The sequence below is a fragment of the Geotrypetes seraphini genome, chromosome 13 (genome assembly GCF_902459505.1).
Source record: "Geotrypetes seraphini chromosome 13, aGeoSer1.1, whole genome shotgun sequence".
Lineage (NCBI taxonomy): Eukaryota > Metazoa > Chordata > Amphibia > Gymnophiona > Dermophiidae > Geotrypetes > Geotrypetes seraphini.
The window spans coordinates 25,579,666-25,601,297 of NC_047096.1; the positions used below are offsets into that span (position 1 = coordinate 25,579,666).

The 21,632-nt window shown below is 41.4% G+C and overlaps 1 protein-coding gene across 5 annotated transcripts in view; it reads right to left on the bottom strand.

Moving 5' to 3' along the window:
- CEP164 (centrosomal protein 164) overlaps nucleotides 1-21,632 on the bottom strand; it is a 161,404-nt gene that overhangs the window by 38,469 nt on the left and 101,303 nt on the right. For all 5 annotated transcript variants that reach the window (XM_033917306.1, XM_033917309.1, XM_033917308.1 and 2 more), the window contains 3 exons: nucleotides 19,244-19,327; nucleotides 7,960-8,028; nucleotides 3,755-3,942 (listed from right to left, as the gene is read on the bottom strand). In XM_033917306.1, the coding sequence (XP_033773197.1) occupies nucleotides 3,755-3,942; nucleotides 7,960-8,028; nucleotides 19,244-19,327 (341 nt within the window). The remainder of the gene's footprint in view (nucleotides 1-3,754; nucleotides 3,943-7,959; nucleotides 8,029-19,243; nucleotides 19,328-21,632) is intronic.

Genomic DNA, 21,632 nt, shown 5'->3' on the forward strand with positions numbered 1-21,632 from the left:
AGCAGGTATAAGATCATTAACGGAAGTAATTGATAATGGTAAGATGCTTGAATTTTCACAATTGCAACATAAATATGGTCTGAATAAAAAACAAAATTATAAGTGGTTGCAATTGAAGCAGGCTATTCAGGTGGGGTTCCCTGAATGGAAATCTTTAAATGATCATTACAGCTTAGAATTCTTATGTTTCCAGGCAGATTTTCTGGGTCACCAGGCCGCAAAGTGGTATAAAATTATATCTAATTATTTGAATAAGAAGCCTAAAAATGGATTAAGAGATATTTGGAGCATTGAGATTAAGCATCAGATTAATGCATCTCAATGGCCACGTATTTGGTCTTGGAGAATTAAAGGTACGATGTCAGCATCTATTAGGCAAACATGGTTCTTTTTGTTGCATAGAGCATTCTGGACCCCTACTAGATTACAAAAATTAGATTGCTCTAAGTCTAATAGATGCTGGCATTGTAAAATTGAAGTTGGAACTCTAGACCATCTTTTATTTTATTGTCCATGTATTCAGGCATTTTGGGATCAATATGGGATCAAGTTATTATGTTGATGGAGAGTCATGTGGCTTTATCCTATGACACAGTGATTTTTGGAATGTGTATGAGGGCCAAATGCCAAATATCTGCAGCAAACAATAAATTATTGTTGATTCTTACGGGAGTGGAAATTCAACAGATAACAACTAATTGGAAAGACTGTTCTAGATTGAATTGTAATTTTTGGTGGAACTCAGTTTGTCATATGTATAAGATGGAAAGATTTCTTGCGATACAGAGGGGGTATTTTAAAAGATTTCAAGAGGTGTGGAGGCACTTAATTGAATATTATAACGAGTAAAGTTTATTCTTTTTCCTTAGGGGATAATATATAGAAATGGGATGGGATGGGAGGGATAGGGAGGGAAAAATATTGGAAATATGTTGTTATGAAAAATAAGGAGATATATGTAATAGGATGGGATATTTATTGTTGTGCATTACTGGGTATAATAAAATGTTTAAAGTGTTTGAGGAAGAAGGATGGGGGGAGGGACAGATTTCATGTCAGATTAATTGTATTATCAAAAAGGGATGTATAATTATATATAAATTTGGAAGGAATATTTTATTGATATGGAAAAGGGTGGGAGGTGGGGGGGAAATAAAAACATGTATAATAATATTGTTTAAGAATGCCAAGTGTGTTATGTAAATTAATTGTAATAATACTGTACACTTGTTGAAAGAAATAAAAAAGAATAAAGATTTTTAAAAAAACAAAACTGAAGAATCTAAACATTCCTAGAGATAAAGCCCAAAAAACACTCATACAGTAAAGTCTTCAATCCCTTTCTGAAATGTTTGAGACGGGACGTGGAAATTGAGTTCCTGCGGGGACGGGGACAAATATGTCCCCGTGTCAATCTCTGGTGCAGATCTCTGCAGTTAGTGTGTTCCACATTTTCGCAACTTGGTAGTTAAAGGAGTTGCTATGCCGTTTCTTATATATTGTTCCTTTCAGGCATGGAAAGGATAGCAAGTGGTTGTTATGACGTTGTGCAGTCGGTCTTCCCAGTAGTTCTGTATATCTGGGGAAGCTTTCGAAAGACTCCCCATGTAGGATCTTGAATGCCAGGTAGCATGTTTTGAATTCGATTCATTTGTCAACACGGAGCCAATGTAGTTCAATCAATAGTGGTGTGACTTGATCAAATCTCAATTTACAGAATATGAGTCTTGCTGCTGTGTTCTGTATTAGTTGGAGATTTTTTCATTTGCTTCTTTTCTGGTGGAATTCTGTATGTCATATATACAAAATGGAACTCACCATTGCAACGCAAAAAGGTTATGCGAGTAAATTTCAGAAAGTCTGGGGACCGTTAACAGATTTTTGTAATGAATGATTAACTTTTCCCATGATAAGATATTTGATTAGAGGGGAAAGGGGTGGGATTTTATTTCTGATTATCACATAATATATCAATATTTGAATGAATTCACAATAAAGATGATTTTATGTATTATTGAATTGGGAGGGAGGGAGGGATGGGGGATTATTATATTCAATATGAATGATATAAATTTAGATTTCTTACATAATATTTTAACATTATAGAATACTAATTTTCTAATGAAATGTTAAATTTGATGCTAATATGTGAGTTAATCAAGTGTGTATCTTTAAGATTTATATGAATTTATTTGATACACTTGTTGTAACATACAAAAATGAATAAAGAATTTTAAAACAAAAAAAAAAAACCCAAAACATTTGCTTCTTTGATAGTCCTGAAAGTAGTGCATTGCTGTAGTCTAGTATTGACAGAATTATTGACTGGACGAGTATCCTGTAGTGCTGGCGGAAGAAATAAGGTCTTATCATTCTCACTATTTTAACAGCAGCATACAATTTAAGGACTATGTTGTTGATATGGTTTTGAATATCAGTAAGTTATCTAGGGTGACTCCCTGGTAGATTTCTCAATATTAAGGTTGATTCTGTTTGTCAGTGTGACAAAGGTAAGACATGATGTGCCTTTAGCCCAAACCATAATAGTTTGGGGGGTTTTTTTAGCATTTAGTTTAAGATGTTGTTTTGTTTCCCATTCTTATACTTTATTTATGGCTTGGGATAATTTGGGGTTGAGGTTGGTTGGATGGGTTCAGATCTACTGGAGTTACTGGAAAGATGTCATTTGCATATGAGAACATCCATTCCACGGGATCTAGTTTAATTGAGTTGAGGGTTGTCATGAAGATGTTTTACAGTAAGGGTGAGATAGAGAATCCTTGTGGTACTCCATATAGTGTGGTTCAGTAGTCAAAGTATATTCCATCTTTCAGAACTCTATATCTTCCATTTGCGAGGAACCCTTGAAACCACTGTAAGACATGACCAGAGATTCCTAGTTCAAATAGCCTGTTTAGTAGAAGGGCATGGTTTTACCATGTCGAAAGGAACTTCCCAGAGACATCATATATCCAGGGAGGGGGGGCAGGCATTCCAGACAATCTTGATGATGCCTTAGGGCTCCTTTTCTCTCAGGAAAGGGTCAAAAGATGTGTTTATTCTGTTTTATGAGGAATACACCAGAATCACAAACCTGACTAACAGGTCTTTGATGGCATAAAGCAAGGATACAAACTCTTAGTCTTACGTTGTCGAGCTTTTATTACCACAGAACTGTGAGGCTGCCATGAGCCATCACAGCAGCCATTTTGAGAATATGGCTAGTAAAGGCAGGAGCGAGTGGGGTTAACTCCTGTCACCATCACCCCCTCTGGACCACCAGGGATCTTCAGTAGGTATGGTGAGGCCTATCAAGGCAGGGGGGATAGGGAGACATTTCAGGAGGTGCAATATTCCAGGGGGCACAAAATTTCAGGGCAGGGTGGTAGAGGGCTGCTTCAGAGGGCCAGGAGAGGGCTCATAACACCAAAGGAGCAATTGGAAAGTTATGCAAGTGTCAGCCAATATTTGGTGTCAGCACCAGAATAGCTAAGTGACCAAAATTAGGACTGCTTTTTTGTATAACTGCCAACTCCTCCCTAAACCCATCCCTGACCTGTCCATTTTTAATATGGCCATTCTGTACTAATATTCAGCAGCACTGCCTGGTTAGGTGCCACTAAAAATCAGGGGGGGATAGGTAGCCCCAGGCAATTTAAGTGGGCAGGATCACCTCCTGCCCACTTAAAACACTTTAAATATTTGGCAAAAAATATATTTTACTCCCAACAAGAGAGGTTGCTGTGAGTCATACCTAATGTGTTTCTGTAACCGCTGGCTTCGCCGCTGCAGCATCTCCACCTTGGCTTCCAGATCTGCTTTCTGTTCTTGCAGCTCTTCTAAAGTCCTGTGAGATTGCCTGATGGAGTCTAGAATATGCCGATGTTCTTTTTTTGACTCCTCGAGCTCCTCCTGCCTTTTGAGCTGTGCAGCTATGGCTTCCTGAAATTGAATCCAAAGCAGATGTCAAAGAAAGGCCAGAAAAGCATCTCAGACACTCACTACATCAAACATGGCAGTTTCAGCTTTTACTGCATGCAATTGGGCTGTCCGATTGGTATGCATTACAACCCTTAGCGGTTACAGAATTCTGATCTCAATGGCACAGAGTAAGGATATTCCAACATCTTAAATCTTTTCTAGCAGCATTTTGAGGTATTCTTTTTGGGAAATGCTAGAGAATACCTCAGTCTGATGCCAAATTTCTAGCAATATCTTCTATCAAAGTATCTGAATAATATTTGGACAATTCCAGTACTGGAAATTGGTTTCTCAATTCCAGTACTGGAAATTGGTTTCTCAATGTGAGATCAGTAAGCAATCAATAATTTATTATAAGTGGAGTGTGGGATGAGAAGAGGTTAACTGACCTATTCAATTTCTTTATATTAATGCTTAAATACAGAGGGGTCAATATTCTGGCTGTGGTAGTAAGTGGCTTATAAGTGGCTTGATTAGCCTCTGGCACTGAATATCTGGGTAAGTGCAGTAATGCAGACGTTGAACAGATACTGGCCCAGTTAACTTGGAGAATAAACTCAGGACAGCCTTGCAGCTGTTCTAACTTTATTTGCTCACTTAGTGTATAGCACTGCATATGTCTACTACTACTACTAATAATAATAATAATTTTATTTCTTATATACAATGAGAGTCGTGCCGAGAGAGAATGCAGTGTATACAGTAGAAGACATATATTTACAACAAGATACATATGTTTGGAACAGGATATAGGATACAAGCTTTGGAACCAGAAATCTAGGATACATAAGCTTTGGAACAAGATATCTAAGATACATAGGCTTGGGAACATGGTACATCTGAATGGGGCAGTTTGCAAGAAGATACGGTAATGAGAATACAACTGGTTGGGGTGGCTTGCAAGAAGATACAGGCAATGAGAATACAGGAGTTAGCAATACGAGGCGAGATGTTTTGGGTCAAGTTACAGAACGAAGGGTTTAGAGCAAGATACAAGAGATCAAAGCTGTTTACAGAAAGATATTTACAATGTGAATAAGATACAGAATATTACAATGTGAATAAGATACAGGAAGATATTTACAAGATACAGGATATTACAATGTGAAAGATACAAGAGATCAACGCTGTTTACAGGAAGATATTTACCATGTGAATAAGAGAGAATTACAGCAATATACGTCGAAAGGGGAAGGGAAAAGCGGATGGGATTTGGTAGAGGGGGAAAGCTTAGGTAGTGCTATAGAAATATTAAGTAGTAGTATTTAACCAGATAGTGGGCTTAATATTACCACTAACCAGGTAAGTGCTGGCTTTACCCACAGTCTGTACCCGGACTGCTCCTAACCTAGCCAGTTAAGGAATAGCCAGTCAGAGGGGATATTCAACGGTGCTAATCAGTTAAGTGTCACTGAATATCTGTGCATGGCCAGCTCAGTGGGATTTTGTTAGGTAGAAGCCTCTCCTGCCCAGTTAAATCCTTTTGCATATCAACCCCTAAATCTTGAAAACCATATATCTGTTTGAAATAAATAACTATTTTCCAGTTATATTACCTTAAAAAAATTAATCAAGTACACATGTACTATACTTTGCATTTTAATTCAATCTATATTTGTTATTTTATTTTTTATTCCTTTTTATCTCTAAGATTGTAAATTACCTCCTCAACTAGAGAGTTGCGCGGGGACAGAAATCCCACCCATCCCCGCCCGTCCCCATCAGGATCCTCTCCATCCCCACCCGTCCCCGCCAGGATCCTTTCCATCCCCACCCGTCCCCTTCAGGATCCTCTCCATCCCCACCCATCCCCGCAAGGAATTACCTCCATCCCCACCCGTCCCCATAAAAAGCAGCAATTACTTCTGACAGGATCATCAATTCCACAGTTTCTTCTGCTGTTTTCCTTGTGGAATCTCTTTGATGGAACCCTTTTTTTGTTTTCTGTTCAGGTAATTAACTTATAAACCCCCTCTTTTACTAAGGCTGACTGTCCATTATATTATGTGGACGAACCCTGCTTCCAAAGCCTTCCATCCCTGTGGGAGTCCCGTTGGCTAGAGGGGGGTCCCCTTGGGAGTCCCGTGGGTTACGGGGGGATTTCCGAAATCCCCATTCCCATGCAGACCTTTATCCTCAACCTCTAAAAAAAAAATGAAGGGAGATCACATGGTGCACTGATCAGGAAGCGAATTTGCTTACCTGTAATATGAGTTCTCCATAGACAGCAGGAGAATGTAGCCACATTTGCTGGTGAAGTCCTCAGACTGATCTTGTGTGCTGGTGCTCTCCCCCAACTAAAGTAAGCCTTTGGCTTACTGGGCATAAGCAGGGACTGCTGCCTTTCATGGCTCCTCCCCTCATCATCTCAGTTTGTCTCTAGCTGGAAGTATAGATATAGCTATATATGTAAGTGGAGACGGAGGGAGGGTAAGTGTGGCTGCATATGGGTAAGTGTGGCTACATACCCCTGCTGTCTACAGAGAACCCACATTACAGGTAAGCAACTTCGCTTTCTCCAGAGACAAGCAGGGGAGATGCAGAACACTTGTTGGTGAGTACTTAGCTAGAAGCTGTATAAGAGTGGTAGTAAAAGTTATGGAGCAAATAGGTTTTGTAGGATTGGCTGTCCAAAATGAATGTCTTGTGCTGAACTCTGGTCCAAACATGTGTATTGAAGACCAGGTTGCTGATTTGCAGACGTCCTGAACTAGAACAGAATGGAAGTTTGCTACTGTAGAGGCTGCTGCACATAAACTGTGTGCTCCTATTCTACCAGGATATGTTTGGCTCGCTTTAGTGTAGCAGTGTTCAATACAATGGGATATCTACATACAGATGGTTCTTTTAGAGACCAGAAAACAAGGATTGGCTGAGTTGTAGGTAATGAAAAGTTGATTGGTACGATGCAAGTCCACAGTTGCTTTTAGGTAGAAAAGAAGTGCTCTTCTGCAGACCTTGGAATGTAGGTGCTGCTCCGCTGATGAATCCAAATGTAAAAAGTACTAATTAATAAAATTGAAACTTTATCACACTTTATATAGAGCTATATGTTCACCGCTTAGCATGTAGCAGCCACATACGTAAGAGATTTTGGGATAGACCTTCAGAGTACAGCCAGGCATTTCATACTACTGGCTGCTAAAGTCTTCGTCAGTCCAAGCCTTTATATGCTTCAACCTAGCTGCTTTAACACCATTGGAGAAGCTCTCTAAATAAGGAAATTCTCCTGGAGCCATTCTGTTTAACATTTTAAAGATAAAACGTGCCTGTAACAAATGCCAATGAAGTTCAGCAAGAGTGGCAATAAGTAGTTGAACTTTTTCTAAAACTCAATCTAGCAGCCATGTTCTGAATAAGTTGTAGTTTGGGTTTTTTTTGTGTTTTTTTTTTTAATATATCATCAGTAATTCTCCCATAAATGGAGTTATAGTATTTGAGGTCCCTTTTAACAGCATCATCATTAGCACAGTCATATGCCTGGGGAGATCTCATAATTGCCATGCAGCAGTCTTTTGTTATGCTTTTAGGACTGTTTTGTATTGTTTACATTTAAAGTGGAATTATACTATCCTTGCTGGTTCTATTTCTAATGCCATATGGTTTAAATGATATGTACATTGTTATACTACCTTTGAATGCTGTTAAATTATTAACAAAAATAAGAACTTGTCCCATATTGATAACCTCATATGGTATATTTATTACTGAACGCATGTAGATCAGCACAGGAAATAAAATGTCAGCAGCTATACAACTGCTTGTTCTATTCAGAGAGTATGCTCATTTAGTTAACCATTAATGTCTTCCACCATTCAGTAGCAGTAGTTGAATACAGAAGCAAAGGAAGGTAAGACCCTCTTCTGCTTAAGCACTAGGCAAGAGGGAAATAGTTTTTGAAAGGCAGGAAACATTTCTAGGATGTGGAGCACTATACCTGGTGATGAGCTCATATCTCCCAAAATAAGTGACACTTACTTCTCTGGACTTTGCAATTTCTTCCTCTTCTTCCTGGAGCTGCTGTCTCTTCTTACTTAGCATCTCTTCCTGCAATTACAAATAGGGATGACCAACATTTAATCCTGGCTGAACCAACACTTGTATGTATGAAGAGTGACAAAAAAGTACTTTCCACTACATAATATAAATTCCTTTCAAACACCCAAAAAACAGAAAAGGCTCTAGTTAAAAGAAATCATTTGGTCTTACCTGCTAATTTTCTTTCCCTATCAGAGCAGTCCAGAACGTATGGGTTTTGCCCCTCAGCTAGAAAGTAGAGGCAGAGAACAAAGACTTGTGAGCCCTGCCCTATAAGCTTGGTCAGTCCTTTGTTTTCAAGCTGGTAGAGACTCCCTCTCTACGCCATCTTGTTTGCTCCTGTTGCCGCTCTTGGCTGAATGACTGTTCTCCATTTGACTTTTCAGGTTCCTGAGGAAGGGACCCAGAGTCACCAAAACCAGGCTGGTAGAACCTGAACCTCACAGGCAGTGGGCTCTTGTGCCCTGCCGTTTTTTCAACTTTGAACTAAGTCTGCAAGCTAAGTCAGCCCTTATTTTCTATCTGGGAGTCGGCTGGGGGATTTTCATAGTACTTCACTCTGTTCTTCTTTCCTGTTTTAGCACTAGGAAAGTGTGATTTATTATTATCACTTATTGGTTTTTTCACTAAATTGTTTGATTTGAGTACATGGGAAGGATCCGATGATGGTGTGCAGGTGTAGGTTATATTACCTTCACCAGAATTTGTGAGCGCTGGATAATTTTCTCTTTTCGCTTTAGCCTTCACACTGAGGATCCCCCCTTCACATGTCATTTGGGATTATTATATTTAATGTTTGGGACAGAGTGTGCTACTTTGAAAGTCTTATAGACTTTTTTACTGCTGTCTGTGGTTTCTACTTTGGCTGTGAATACTGAGGGCACTGTGGGGCATGGTGATTTCACTGGTTTGGCTGATGACAGCTACACTATAGGAAGCCATAGAAACCTTTATGTCTTCTTTGAGCAAGGTGACAAGTTTTCTTCAGATTTAAAACTTAGTTACTGGAACATTGAAAGCTCAGGCTCATGCACTGGATTAATAAGCTGCAGAGTAGCCACTTTGGAGTCTAAGGTATCTGAGTTACAAGTAAATGGTGGGATTCTTGGTACTACTACTACCAAGGCATGCTCAGTGCTGTACATTTTGACATTTATAGATGGTCCCTGCTCGGAAGAGCTTACAATCTAACTTAGACAGATAGACATGACATATAGCAGCGGTCTCAAACACGCGGCCCATGGGCCGCATGTGGCTCTCCAGGTTTTATTTGCGGCCCGCGGTCTGGAGGCGATCATTCTCTTCCTTTTGGAGCAGCAGCCGGCTCGTTCGTTCAAAGTTGCGGGTTGGCGGCTCCTTGCGCTATCCACTCCTGCATCAGAAGCCTCTCTGATGTCACAACTTCAGAGAGGCTTCAGACGCAGGCACGGATCTCGCAAGGAGCCACCACCCGCAGCTTTGAACGAACGAGCCGGCCAGACACGCTGCTGCTCCAGTGGCGTAGCAAGAGGGGGCGGTCCACTGTTCTCCCTAGAGTGCGGCTCGCGGCTCGTCTAGAGCAGTGGTGCCCAACCTGCTTCCCTTCTCTTCTCACTGCTGCCATCGGGGATCAGGCCGGCACCATGTTCTTTGATCTCCCTGCTTCTCTTCCCTGTGGGGCCGACCAACTCTCACGGCCCGACGTCAATTTTGACGTCGAGAGGACGTTCTGGCTAGCCAATCGCTGCCTGGCTGCCCGGAATGTCCTTTCCGACGTTAGAATTGACGTCGGGCAGTGAGAGTTGGTCGGCCCCGTGCAGAAGAGAAGCAGGGAGATCTTGGCCTGTTCCCCATAGTGGCAGCGGCAGCATGGGGGAGGGCAGGAAGGAAAAAAGAAAGAAGGTGGGGTGGGGACAGGGAGCCAGAAAAAAAAGCACAAAATGGGGCACGGAATCAGAGAAAGACAGACATAGAGAAAGAAAGAAAAAGTTGGGGGAGGGAATGAGGTCTGGAGGAGAGGAAGCATACAGGAGGCTGAAAGAAGGGAAGAAGTATTGGATGCACAGTCAGAAGAATAAAGTGCAACCAGAGACTGATGAAATTACCAAACAAAGGTAGGAAAATGATTTTATTTTCAATTTAGTGATTGAAATGTGCCAGTTTTGAGAAAAAAAAGATATTGAACTTTAAATGTGAGTGCTGCAGAAAAATATAGAGTACTTGGAGGGCCGCAGAAAAAATAGTTAATGTCTTATTAAAGAAATGACAATTTTGCATGAGGTAAAACTCTTTATAGTTTATATATCTTTCCTTTTAACTTTAAAGGAAAGTTTTATAAACTATAAAGAGTTTTACCTCATGCAAAATTGTCATTTCTTTAATAAGACATTAACTATTTTTTCTGCGGCCCTCCAAGTACCTACAAGTCCAAAATGTGGCCCCGCAAAGGGTTTGAGTTTGAGACCACTAACATATAGGGTTGGGGATGCCGAATCCAAGGTGAGAGGAGTCGCAAGCCCTTTTGAAGAGATGGGCTTTTGACTGGGTCTTGAACACTACCAGAGACTGAGCTTTACTTCAAGGCAAATGACAATTGAGAAGAAATATTTTGAGATTTTTAAATTTTCCAAGGTCACCGTTAATTGCTCCTGTTGAAATGTCCAGAAAATATTTTAAAGAAGTGCTTAAAATGCCAGATAAGGCATTACCTCCCCTAGTAAGAGCCCTTAATGCCTGGTTTGTTTTACCAAGCATTAAGGGAGGAACTAGTCACCAGAAGATGAACTTAACAGGTTTCCTGCAGTCATCTTCATTGAACCTTATAACCCAAAGGACTACACTTTTGGAGACACTTTTGGTGGCATTTGCATTAGAAGTAGATAGGAATACTTTTCTAAAACTGCATTTCCATAATATGGACTATGAGTTCTTGGGTTTTAAGATAAGAGTTTTTCCTGACCTTTCAAGAAATACCCAGAGACAGTGTCAAAAATGTTTGGCCCTGTGCTCTCATCTGGGCATAAATTTTTTGCTTTGCTTTCCTTATGTCTGTTGGCTATCTTATCTGAATATTTCCTATATCTTTAGTGAACCTCAGCAACTTTTAGAATTTGTGCTTTCAAAGGTAGAATTAAAAATACAGACATGACTTTCCTGTCATGTGTCTAGTGGCATCTTCAGAGGCAGGAAAAACCCCACTCTTTCTCACCTGTTGCCACCACAGCCACTTTAAAATGGCTGCCAAAACTGTCACAAGAATTATGCTGGTGCTAATCTAAAAATGAGACCTCCAAGATTGCTTTTTGGCTCGATTATAAGAATATTCCTGAGCTGTCATGTCTGACCCAAGCTAGAAACAGCAGCTTTTTGGCCTTGAGGACAAGTGTTATCCCAGGACAAGCAGGCAGCTATTCTTGACTGATGGGTGACGGCACCGACGGAGCCCCGGTACGGACAATTTTAGAGTGATCTCACTCTAAGAACTTTTAGAAAGTTCTAGCTCGGCCGCACCGCGCACGCGCGAGTGCCTTCCCGCCCGACAGAGGCGCGCGGTCCCTCAGTTTCTTAGTTTCCGCGGAGCTAAGAAGACGCGTTTTCAACGGCTGTTGAAATTTTTTCCTTAACTTGCCTTCCCGCTCGCGTAAACGTTTGATTTCTTTCACCTTTCTTTTATTTTGAAAAAAAAAAAAAAAAAAAAAAAAACAATCTTACATTTTTTTTTTTCTTCAATTTCGGTTTTTTCCCCGGCGGGGCCTTCTGCCACCATCGAAGCCTCGGCCTTCGATTTGGCGGAAGCCGTTTTCCCTTTCATGCCCCCTCAACCGGGTTTTAAAAAGTGCCAGCGGTGTGCTAGGCCTATATCTCTCACGGACCCACACAACTGGTGCTTGCAGTGTTTGGGTCCTGAGCATCAGGCCTCTTCTTGCACCCGCTGTGCTACTTTAAAGAAAAGAACTTTAAAAAATCGCTTAATTCAACAGCGTTTGTTATTCGGTGCCGAGATGTCCGACCCCGTTCCTTCGACTCCGGCTTCGGCACCGCTTCAGTCGGCACCCTCGTCTTCGACGCCGCGTGATTCCACACCGGCATCCCAACAGTCAGGTAAGCCGGCTAAGAAGCCTTCCCCGCTGGAACGTCTTCCGGCCTCGAGTGCAGTGAGCCCAGTCCTGCCGCCGGTTAGACGCCAGCGGAAGCGCTCCGCCCCTATTGAGGTGAGTCCCTCGACATCGGGCTCCTCATCTCCGGGGCGTAGAGCGGCACCGCAGGTACCGCAGAAGAAAAAAGCGGTACCGGTGCCATCCCTCGATGACCGCATTACGGCCATCCTTCATGTGCAGCTTAAGGAGCAATTAGAACGACTCCTTCCTGCTATAATGACACCGAACCTTCCGGTGCCAGTCCGCACCGAGCCATCGGTACCGGTTGTACATCAACCCGTGTCGGTACCGGTTGTCGAACCTGTCTTGCCTGCTTCTACTGTCTCGGTACCGCTTCACCTAACTTCATCGGTATCGATGCCAGTCCTTGCACCGGAGCCGACAGCTCACCATCAATCGGTACAGACTTCGGCACCGGTGCGACCGATAACATCGCCTGACTCGGTATCGATGAGGTCGGGTAAGTCGGTACGCAAAACCCGACACATGCAAACATCGACACCTGAGTCTCGGGACCATTCTTCCCATGTCAGAGACCCTGATCTGTGGGGGGACTCAGAGGAACCCTTTCTTTCTGAAGGAGAATGTTCCTCAGAGGAGGAGGATTCGGCTCTCCCTGACCCATCCTCCAAACAGACCACTTCCTCTTTCTCCAATTTCTTGAAAGAGATGTGTGAGTCTTTGTCCATTCCTTTGGAGGCTGAATCCAAAAAGTCTAAAGCTTTTTTGGATGCCCTTGATTTTGATCAGCCTCCAAAGGAATTTTTGAAGCTTCCCCTTCATGACATCTTGAGGGAAACTTTCTATAAAAATTTAGAGACTCCTTTAACTGTTCCAGGGGCCCCACGTAAACTGGATTCTCTATACAAGGTAATTCCCATTCCTGGGTTCGACAAGCCTCAACTTCCACACGAATCCTTATTTGTCGAATCCACCCTTAAAAAGACTTCAGGAGCCAGTGTATATGCATCTGTCCCTCCTGGCAGAGAAGGAAGGGCCATGGATAAATTCGGTAAGAGGCTCTACCAAAACGCTATGTTAGCAAATAGAGCTAGTAATTATGCTTTTCATTTTTCTTTTTATTTAAAGCATCTCCTTACCACCATGGCTTCCTTCGAGAAGTATCTTCCTTCAAGAAAACATCCATCTTTTCACTCCTGCTTGTCGTCTCTATTCCAACTTCGTAAGTTTATGGTTAGGTCCATATATGACACCTTTGAACTTACATCCAGAGCGACAGCTATGTCGGTGGCTATGCGCCGTTTGGCCTGGCTTCGGGTATCCGAACTTGATGTTAACCATCAAGATCGGTTAGCCAACGCCCCATGCCTAGGGGATGAGCTCTTTGGGGATTCCATGGACTCTACCACCCAAAAGCTCTCGGCTCATGAGACGCGCTGGGATACCCTGCTCAAGAATAAAAAGAAGCCTCCTCCACCAAGACCATACAGGCAGCAATCGGCTTATCAACGCCGTTTCACAGCCCGTCCATTGCCTACCACTGCTCAACAACCTCGACGTCAGAGGCAACAGCAACGTCAGCCTCCCCGACAGCAGCAACAGCAGCAACCTGCGAAACAACCTCCTCAGCAGAAGTCACAGCCCTTTTGACTTCATTCTCCGCAGTATAGCCAGTATCCCTGTTCCTGTTCTCCTGCCTCAACCAATAGGAGGTCGACTTTCTCTGTTCTTCAGCCGGTGGGAAGTAATCACTTCGGACCAATGGGTCCTCAACATCATCCGCCACGGCTACTCTCTCAACTTTCAGACTCTCCCACCTCAAAGCCTGCCAAAAGAGTCTGCTTTGAACAGTCCTCAATCAGCCCTCCTTATTCAGGAGGTCCAATCCCTCCTCCTTCTGAACGCTATAGAGGAAGTTCCTCTAGATCAAAAGGGGCAGGGATTCTACTCCCGTTACTTTCTAGTTCCCAAAAAGACAGGAGATCTCAGACCCATCCTGGACCTTCGCGATCTCAACATTCATCTAGTAAAAGAAAAATTCAAGATGCTTTCTTTGGCCATACTTTATCCCCTTCTAAATCAAAACGACTGGCTATGCTCCCTCGATCTCAAAGAGGCTTACACTCACATACCGATCAATGTAACCTCAAGACCATATCTCCGATTCATGATCAATCATTGTCATTACCAGTACAAGGTGCTGCCCTTCGGTCTCGCCTCATCTCCAAGGGTATTCACCAAATGTCTCATTGTGGTGGCGGCTTTTCTGCGCTCTCACCACCTGCAGGTATTTCCTTACCTGGACGATTGGTTGATCAAAGACACTTCTGCCCAAGCGGTCCTTCTGGCCACCAACCAAACCATCCAGTTTCTGCAACTTCTGGGATTCGAGATCAATCTACCCAAATCTCATATCATTCCCACTCAGAGACTTCAATTCATTGGAGCGATCCTAGACACACTCCTCATGAGAGCTTTCCTGCCATCCAATCGGCTTCAGACCCTTCAGTCTCTATGTCACCAGGTACTTCCTCTGCCGTCCATCTCAGCAAGACAAATGATGGTGCTCTTGGGACACATGGCATCCACAGTTCATGTCACACCTCATGCCCGTCTTCACCTGCGCACTCCTCAATGGACCCTTGCGACCCAGTGGTCCCAAGCGTCGGACTCTTGCTCACGACACATATCTGTGACATCATCTCTTCGTCAGTCTCTGCAATGGTGGTTGGTATCCTCAAATCTATCCAGAGGTCTTCTGTTCCATCAGCCTCCTCATCAACTAGTCATCACCACCGACGCCTCTCTGTACGCATGGGGAGCTCACTTGAACGAGTTCCAGACTCAGGGTCTTTGGTCAGCCCAGGAAAAGAAGCATCAAATCAATTTCCTGGAACTCAGAGCGATGTTTTACGCCCTCAAGGCCTTTCAACACCTTCTCTTTCCTCAGGTCCTTCTGTTGTGCACAGACAATCAGGTTGCGATGTACTACATCAACAAACAGGGTGGGACAGGCTCTCGCCTTTTATGCCAGGAAGCCCAAAAGATCTGGAATTGGGCCATAGACCATCATCTCTTCCTGAAAGCTATTTACATTCAGGGGAAACAGAATTCATTAGCGGACAAACTCAGCAGAATTCTCCAGCCTCACGAGTGGACACTCGACCCTGTAACTCTACAGTCTATCTTCACTCAATGGGGCACTCCTCAGATAGACCTCTTTGCAGCTCCTCACAATCACCAGCTGTCCCGTTTCTGCTCAAGACTTTACTCTCCACACCGTCTCACAGCAGATGCTTTTCTCCTCGACTGGTCGAATCTGTTCCTGTACGCCTTCCCTCCTCTACCTCTCATGTTGAGAACCTTGTTCAAGCTCAAGAGGGAACGAGCCACCATGATTCTGATTGCTCCGAGGTGGCCCAGGCAACATTGGTTCTCCCTTCTACTTCAACTCAGTTCCAGGGAACCTTTTCTTCTTCCTCTGTTTCCTTCTCTGCTTACGCAACAGCAGGGAACCCTTCTGCATCCCAACCTCCAGTCTCTACACCTGATGGCTTGGTATCTCTCGGGCTGAACTCGACTGATACTCTTTTGTCTCAGCCCGTTCGTTCCATTCTGGATGCCTCCAGGAAACCAGCCACTCTACAATGTTACCATCAAAAGTGGACGAGGTTTTCTTCCTGGTGTCTTCTTCATCACCTTGATCCCACTTCCCTAGCGGTGGAGACGTTGTTGGATTATCTTCTTTCTTTGTCTGATTCTGGCCTGAAGTCCTCTTCCATCAGGGTCCACCTCAGTGCCATTGCAGCTTTTCATGAGCCAGTCCATGGAAAACTTCTTTCAGCTCATCCCCTGGTATCCAGGTTCATGCGTGGGCTTTTCAATGTGAAACCACCTCTTAAAGCCCCTCCGGTTATCTGGGATCTCAATGTGGTTCTTTCCGCTTTAATGAAACCTCCATTTGAACCTTTAGCTACCTCTCCTTTCAAATTTCTCACTTGGAAGGTACTTTTTCTTATTGCCATTACCTCTGCCAGGAGGGTCAGTGAGCTTCATGCACTGGTTGCAGATCCACCTTTTACGGTTTTTCACCATGACAAGGTGGTTCTGCGTACACATCCAAAGTTTCTCCCCAAGGTTGTTTCTGAATTTCATCTCAACCAATCTATTGTTTTACCTGTTTTCTTTCCAAAACCTCATTCTCATTCTGGGGAACAAGCTCTGCATACTTTGGATTGTAAAAGGGCTCTTGCTTACTATCTGGAGCGTACGAAACCCCACAGATCAGTTCCCCAACTCTTTCTGTCCTTTGATCCGAATAAATTGGGACGTCCTGTTTCTAAACGTACGTTGTCTAATTGGCTTGCAGCGTGCATTTCATTCTGTTATGCTCAGACCGGACTGACACTGGAAGGTTCTGTCACAGCCCATAAAGTCAGAGCAATGGCAGCATCTGTAGCTTTCCTCCGTTCCACTCCTATTGAGGAAATCTGCAAGGCTGCTACTTGGTCCTCAGTTCACACTTTTACATCTCATTATTGTCTGGATACATTCTCCAGAAGGGATGGTCACTTCGGCCAATCTGTTTTGCAAAATTTGTTTTCCTAATGGCCAACCTTCCCTCCATCCCTCTTTTTGTTAGCTTGGAGGTCACCCATCAGTCAAGAATAGCTGCCTGCTTGTCCTGGGATAAAGCACAGTTACTTACCGTAACAGGTGTTATCCAGGGACAGCAGGCAGATATTCTTGCGTCCCACCCACCTCCCCGGGTTGGCTTCTTAGCTGGCTTATACTAACTGAGGGACCGCGCGCCTCTGTCGGGCGGGAAGGCACTCGCGCGTGCGCGGTGCGGCCGAGCTAGAACTTTCTAAAAGTTCTTAGAGTGAGATCACTCTAAAATTGTCCGTACCGGGGCTCCGTCGGTGCCGTCACCCATCAGTCAAGAATATCTGCCTGCTGTCCCTGGATAACACCTGTTACGGTAAGTAACTGTGCTTTTTGGCTCTACCTAGGACATTTATTTTGACATTTCCTTCCCGTCGCTTTGTAACATTTTTGTGTTTTTTTGATAGCAGGGCCACAATTATTTAATACTCTTCTGAGTATACTACAAGGTTGCATAACCCTTCAGCAGTTTAAGAAGCATTTAAAAAGTTATTTATTCATGCAGGCCTTTCTGATTACCTAGAATTTAATTTTTGGCAGTGTTAATACATAATGATGGATAAGATGTTATTCTCCCTTTTATTATTTTAATGTTTTGTCTTTTTTATTGTATATGTGGAATTGTTGTAAGCCGCTTAGTTTTAGGTGGCCTATAAATGAAATAAATAATAATATAACAACAACAACAACAATAATTCATTTTTATTTCTAGAGTCAAAACAACTTCTGGAATTTTTGATTGCTAGGAAAGTCCAGCAGTCTCTAATGTTTAACCGCAGAATTATCTTTACCCAGCTGTTTAAAATACATTGTACAAACTTCTTTTCCTTTTTATGTATTCTTGACTTCCAAACGGTGGTTAAAGCATTATCTTTTAATTACCAGTATTTCTTTTTGAATGGAACCATGATTTGAAATCCTCTCTAAACAGACACATTTCAAGAGTCACATCAGCTTTATCCCTTCATTGCAACATCTCTTGCTCTCTTGCCTTGCTGTTCCATGCACCTCCAGTGACTGCCATCTTTCCTGCTGCTCTCATCTCACAAAGGCAAATTGGCATTCTGCTTTTGTTGGGGTTTTTTTCCAATTCTTTATTCATTTTTCATCTTACATTAAGTATACAATATTACATCAATTGAATCATATACATTACTTGAAATTCTTTCTATTATCATCTTAAATACATAAATTATCTCCCTCCCCTACCCACCCTTCTCACAAATATTGTAATTAAAAAAAATCATACATGTGTTATATTCATAAATATTGATTAAACCTTTGATATAACTATATAACCACCCCCTTCCCATAATTATAATTATACTTTCAGTGTAAAAAGGCATCTAATCATTACAATAAGTTATCAATGGCCCCCAGATTTTTTAAAAAGTATTATAATTCCCTTTTTTGTATGGCATTCTGCTTTTGAAGTTTGGCATTTGCAAGTAGCCTCTTCACACCAGCTATATCCTTCACTCCCCCTCTTACCACCCCACCCCCACACACAGAGCAATTCTGCTAGCTCTGGAGTGGCTAAACACCACTAATTCATGCACTGCAAGAGGCTCTGTTCTCACAGCTTTACTCAATTGGATGATGTCATTTCCTCCCTTTGCATAGATCTTAACATCAAAAATTACAAAGACTAGGGATCACTTGATAAAGTTAGAGGGAATTACTTTTAAAACCAATAGGAGGAAATATTTTTTCACTCAAAGAATAATTAAACTCTGGAACACATTGCTAGAAACACAGAAACATGATAGCAGATAAAGGCCAAATGGCCCATCTAGTCTGCCCATCCGCATTAACCACTATCTCTTTCTCTCTCTGAGAGATCCCATGTGCCTATCCCAAGCCTTCTTGAATTCAGGCACAGTCTCTGTCTCCACCACTTCTTCCGAGAGACTGTTCCACTGATCTACCACCCTTTCTATAAAAAAGCATTTCTTTTTATCACTCTTAACTTCATCTTATGCCAGATCTTCCTTTCAATTGAAAGAGACTCAACTCATGCATATTTACGCCACGTAGGTATTTAAATGTCTCTATCAAATCTCCCCTCTCCCATCTTTCCTCTAAATGTGTAAGAGTGGTTAATATAGCTGGTTTTAATAAATTCAGAAGAGAAGGCTGGAAGAAAGTAGTGAGAAAATTCCTTCTGCAAGACAAGGAAGGCACCTGGACTCCTCCAGATATTTCCAAAAGGAGCAACTAGCCATCTTGGATACACCTCTCAACTTCCTGGATTCAGCCAGGTGAACAGTTCTACACTAGGCTCAGGAACCAAAGACACCAGGTTCCAGGCTTCAGTTGCACCTTATGATATGAAGGAAATAAATTTTCCTCATGCCGTCTTTAAGAGAAAAAAAAAATGCAGACCTTCACCTTAATCAAAGAATGCTACTGTGGTTTCAAAGGGAGAGAAAGACACAGTGGATACTCAACACTTCCCTTACTTGGTTATTTAGCTGTGCTGTCTTCATCTTTATTTCTGAGCTTCGGAAATCCAACTGTTCTTCTAAAATGTGAATGCATCTTTCCTGCAAGTACATCAAGGGGAGGTGAAAAAGGGAAGGGAAACATCATATTTTACTTAAGAGCATGGACTAATTCTGCATAAGTTCACTGTAGTGATAAAACTGTGCAGTTCGCCTTATTCATAAGGCAGGTGAACTCAATCTCTCTCACTATAAAACATTTCATCTTTATTTGGCATTGTTGATCAAAAGCAACATGTGTCTTTTATGAGAGATCAGCATCTCCAAATGCCCGTTTACTTGCTCTCGTTCAACATCAAGTGACGCAAAGCACCTGTTTCATCATCTGCCAATTTAAGGGTTAAAATACACCTAGAAAGAACTGGGGCAAAGCTGCTTGTTTAATTCTACGGCATATATTTTCTAGCCTCATAAAGCTCATCACTGCTTCCTTCATGGTCATTTGCTTGAAATATTGTTGCTGTTCTTCCATTACTTTTCACGCTATGGAGGGTTTGATGGCTGCCGGTAATGAAGCTGCTGCTTCTGTTGTCTAATTTAAACACCTCACAACCTACAAACAGCTATCACTCATTTCAGGATTTTATTATCTGGTATCACATGATGTGCATTGCAGATTCTCAATTACTCTAGGCAAAGCTCCCACTCCTCCGTACACCTCTGCAAATTTACCAAAAAAGAACGAGAGCTTCTACAAAGCAATGAGAAGCACCATAATGGGATGAGTTGGAAAATCCTATGGTAAACAAAATTCAGATGGATTCTATGGGTCAACAGGCCGCATTGTGGTACAAATTAATATCTGGATTTGTAAATAAAAAATTAAAATATGGTCTTAGAGACATCTGGAGCATTGAGATTAAGCATCAAGTTTCAAGTTTATTAATAAATTTGATAAATCGCCTATTAGAATCACTAAGCGATGTACAAAATAAAATACAGTATAATAAAAGAAACTAACATTTAACAAAGTATTTTCATCCAAGACAAACATGAATTGGGAGGGAAAGGATAAAAGTTACAATTTTCAATTTAAGGTAGAAGAAATGGGAAGAACAGGAGGGGAAGGGGAAGTTAAACCGCAGCATAATCTGGAATCTCACTAAACATTTAAATATTGAAGGTGTATTATGGAAATTCTAATAAGGCGGGGAGATTATTGGCAAATTATCTTAAAGCAAAAAAAAGAAGAACTAATATTAATGGAATAAAAGACGATAATGGTATAATAACAAATCAAACAAATATAATATTAAAAAAATTTTTAAAATTTTATAAGGACCTGTATTCTTCAGAGCCTTATTTGGAGAGACAAAAAGATGGAAAAAATTTTTTAGATTTAATTAATGGACCTAAGGTTCCTGATCATATAAAACGGAGTTTAGATGAACCTATATCATTAAAAGAATTAGAAACAGCATTGAGATCTCTTAGAGTTGGATCCGCTCCAGGTGGTGATGGTTATACAGTAGAATTTTATAAAACATTTCAAAATATCCTTTCCCCATATTTACTAAATTTATATCAGACACAACTTATAAAAGGTAATATTAAAGGTACTATGGCTGAATCAATAATAATTGTTTTGCCTAAGCCAAATAAAGATCCTACTTTGGTTTCAAACTACAGGCCTATATCTTTGATAAATGTTGATAATAAACTTTTGGCAAAAATTTTGGCTTTGAGATTAGCCAAAGCTCTCCCACATATTAAAGATATGCATCAAACGGGTTTCGTTGCTAAAAGACATTCCTCTAATAACTCTAGACTATTGTTTCATATGTTAAACTTTCATTAGATGCTGAAAAAGCATTTGATAGGGTAGAATGGAATTTTATGTATCAGGCTTTAGAATGGTTTGGTATAGGTTCTGGATTTATACAAATGGTAAAAACATTGTATAGCTTCCCGATTGCAAGACTAAATATTAATAATAAGATATCTGATGGTTTTCAATTGCAGAGGGGAGTTAGACAAGGTTGTCCTTTATCTCCTTTGTTATTTGATGTTGTATTAGAACCCTTATTGTTAGCAATACAGCAAACGAGGGAGATACAAGGTATTCCATATTCAGATATGGAATATAAAATTTCGGCTTATGCTGACGATATTTTGCTTTATTTGAGAAATCTAGAGTCAACCTTATCTTCTTTATTGGAATTAATTGATAAGTTTGGTAAATTTTCAGGTTATAAAATTAATTGGAATAAATCTGAAATTATACCCTTGAATGTTCATTGTGTAAAAGGATTATTTGATACTTTTCCATTCATATGGAAAGAAGAAGGATTTAAATATCTTGGCATTCAAGTTAAAAATACAATTGAAGATACTGTAAAAGAGAATG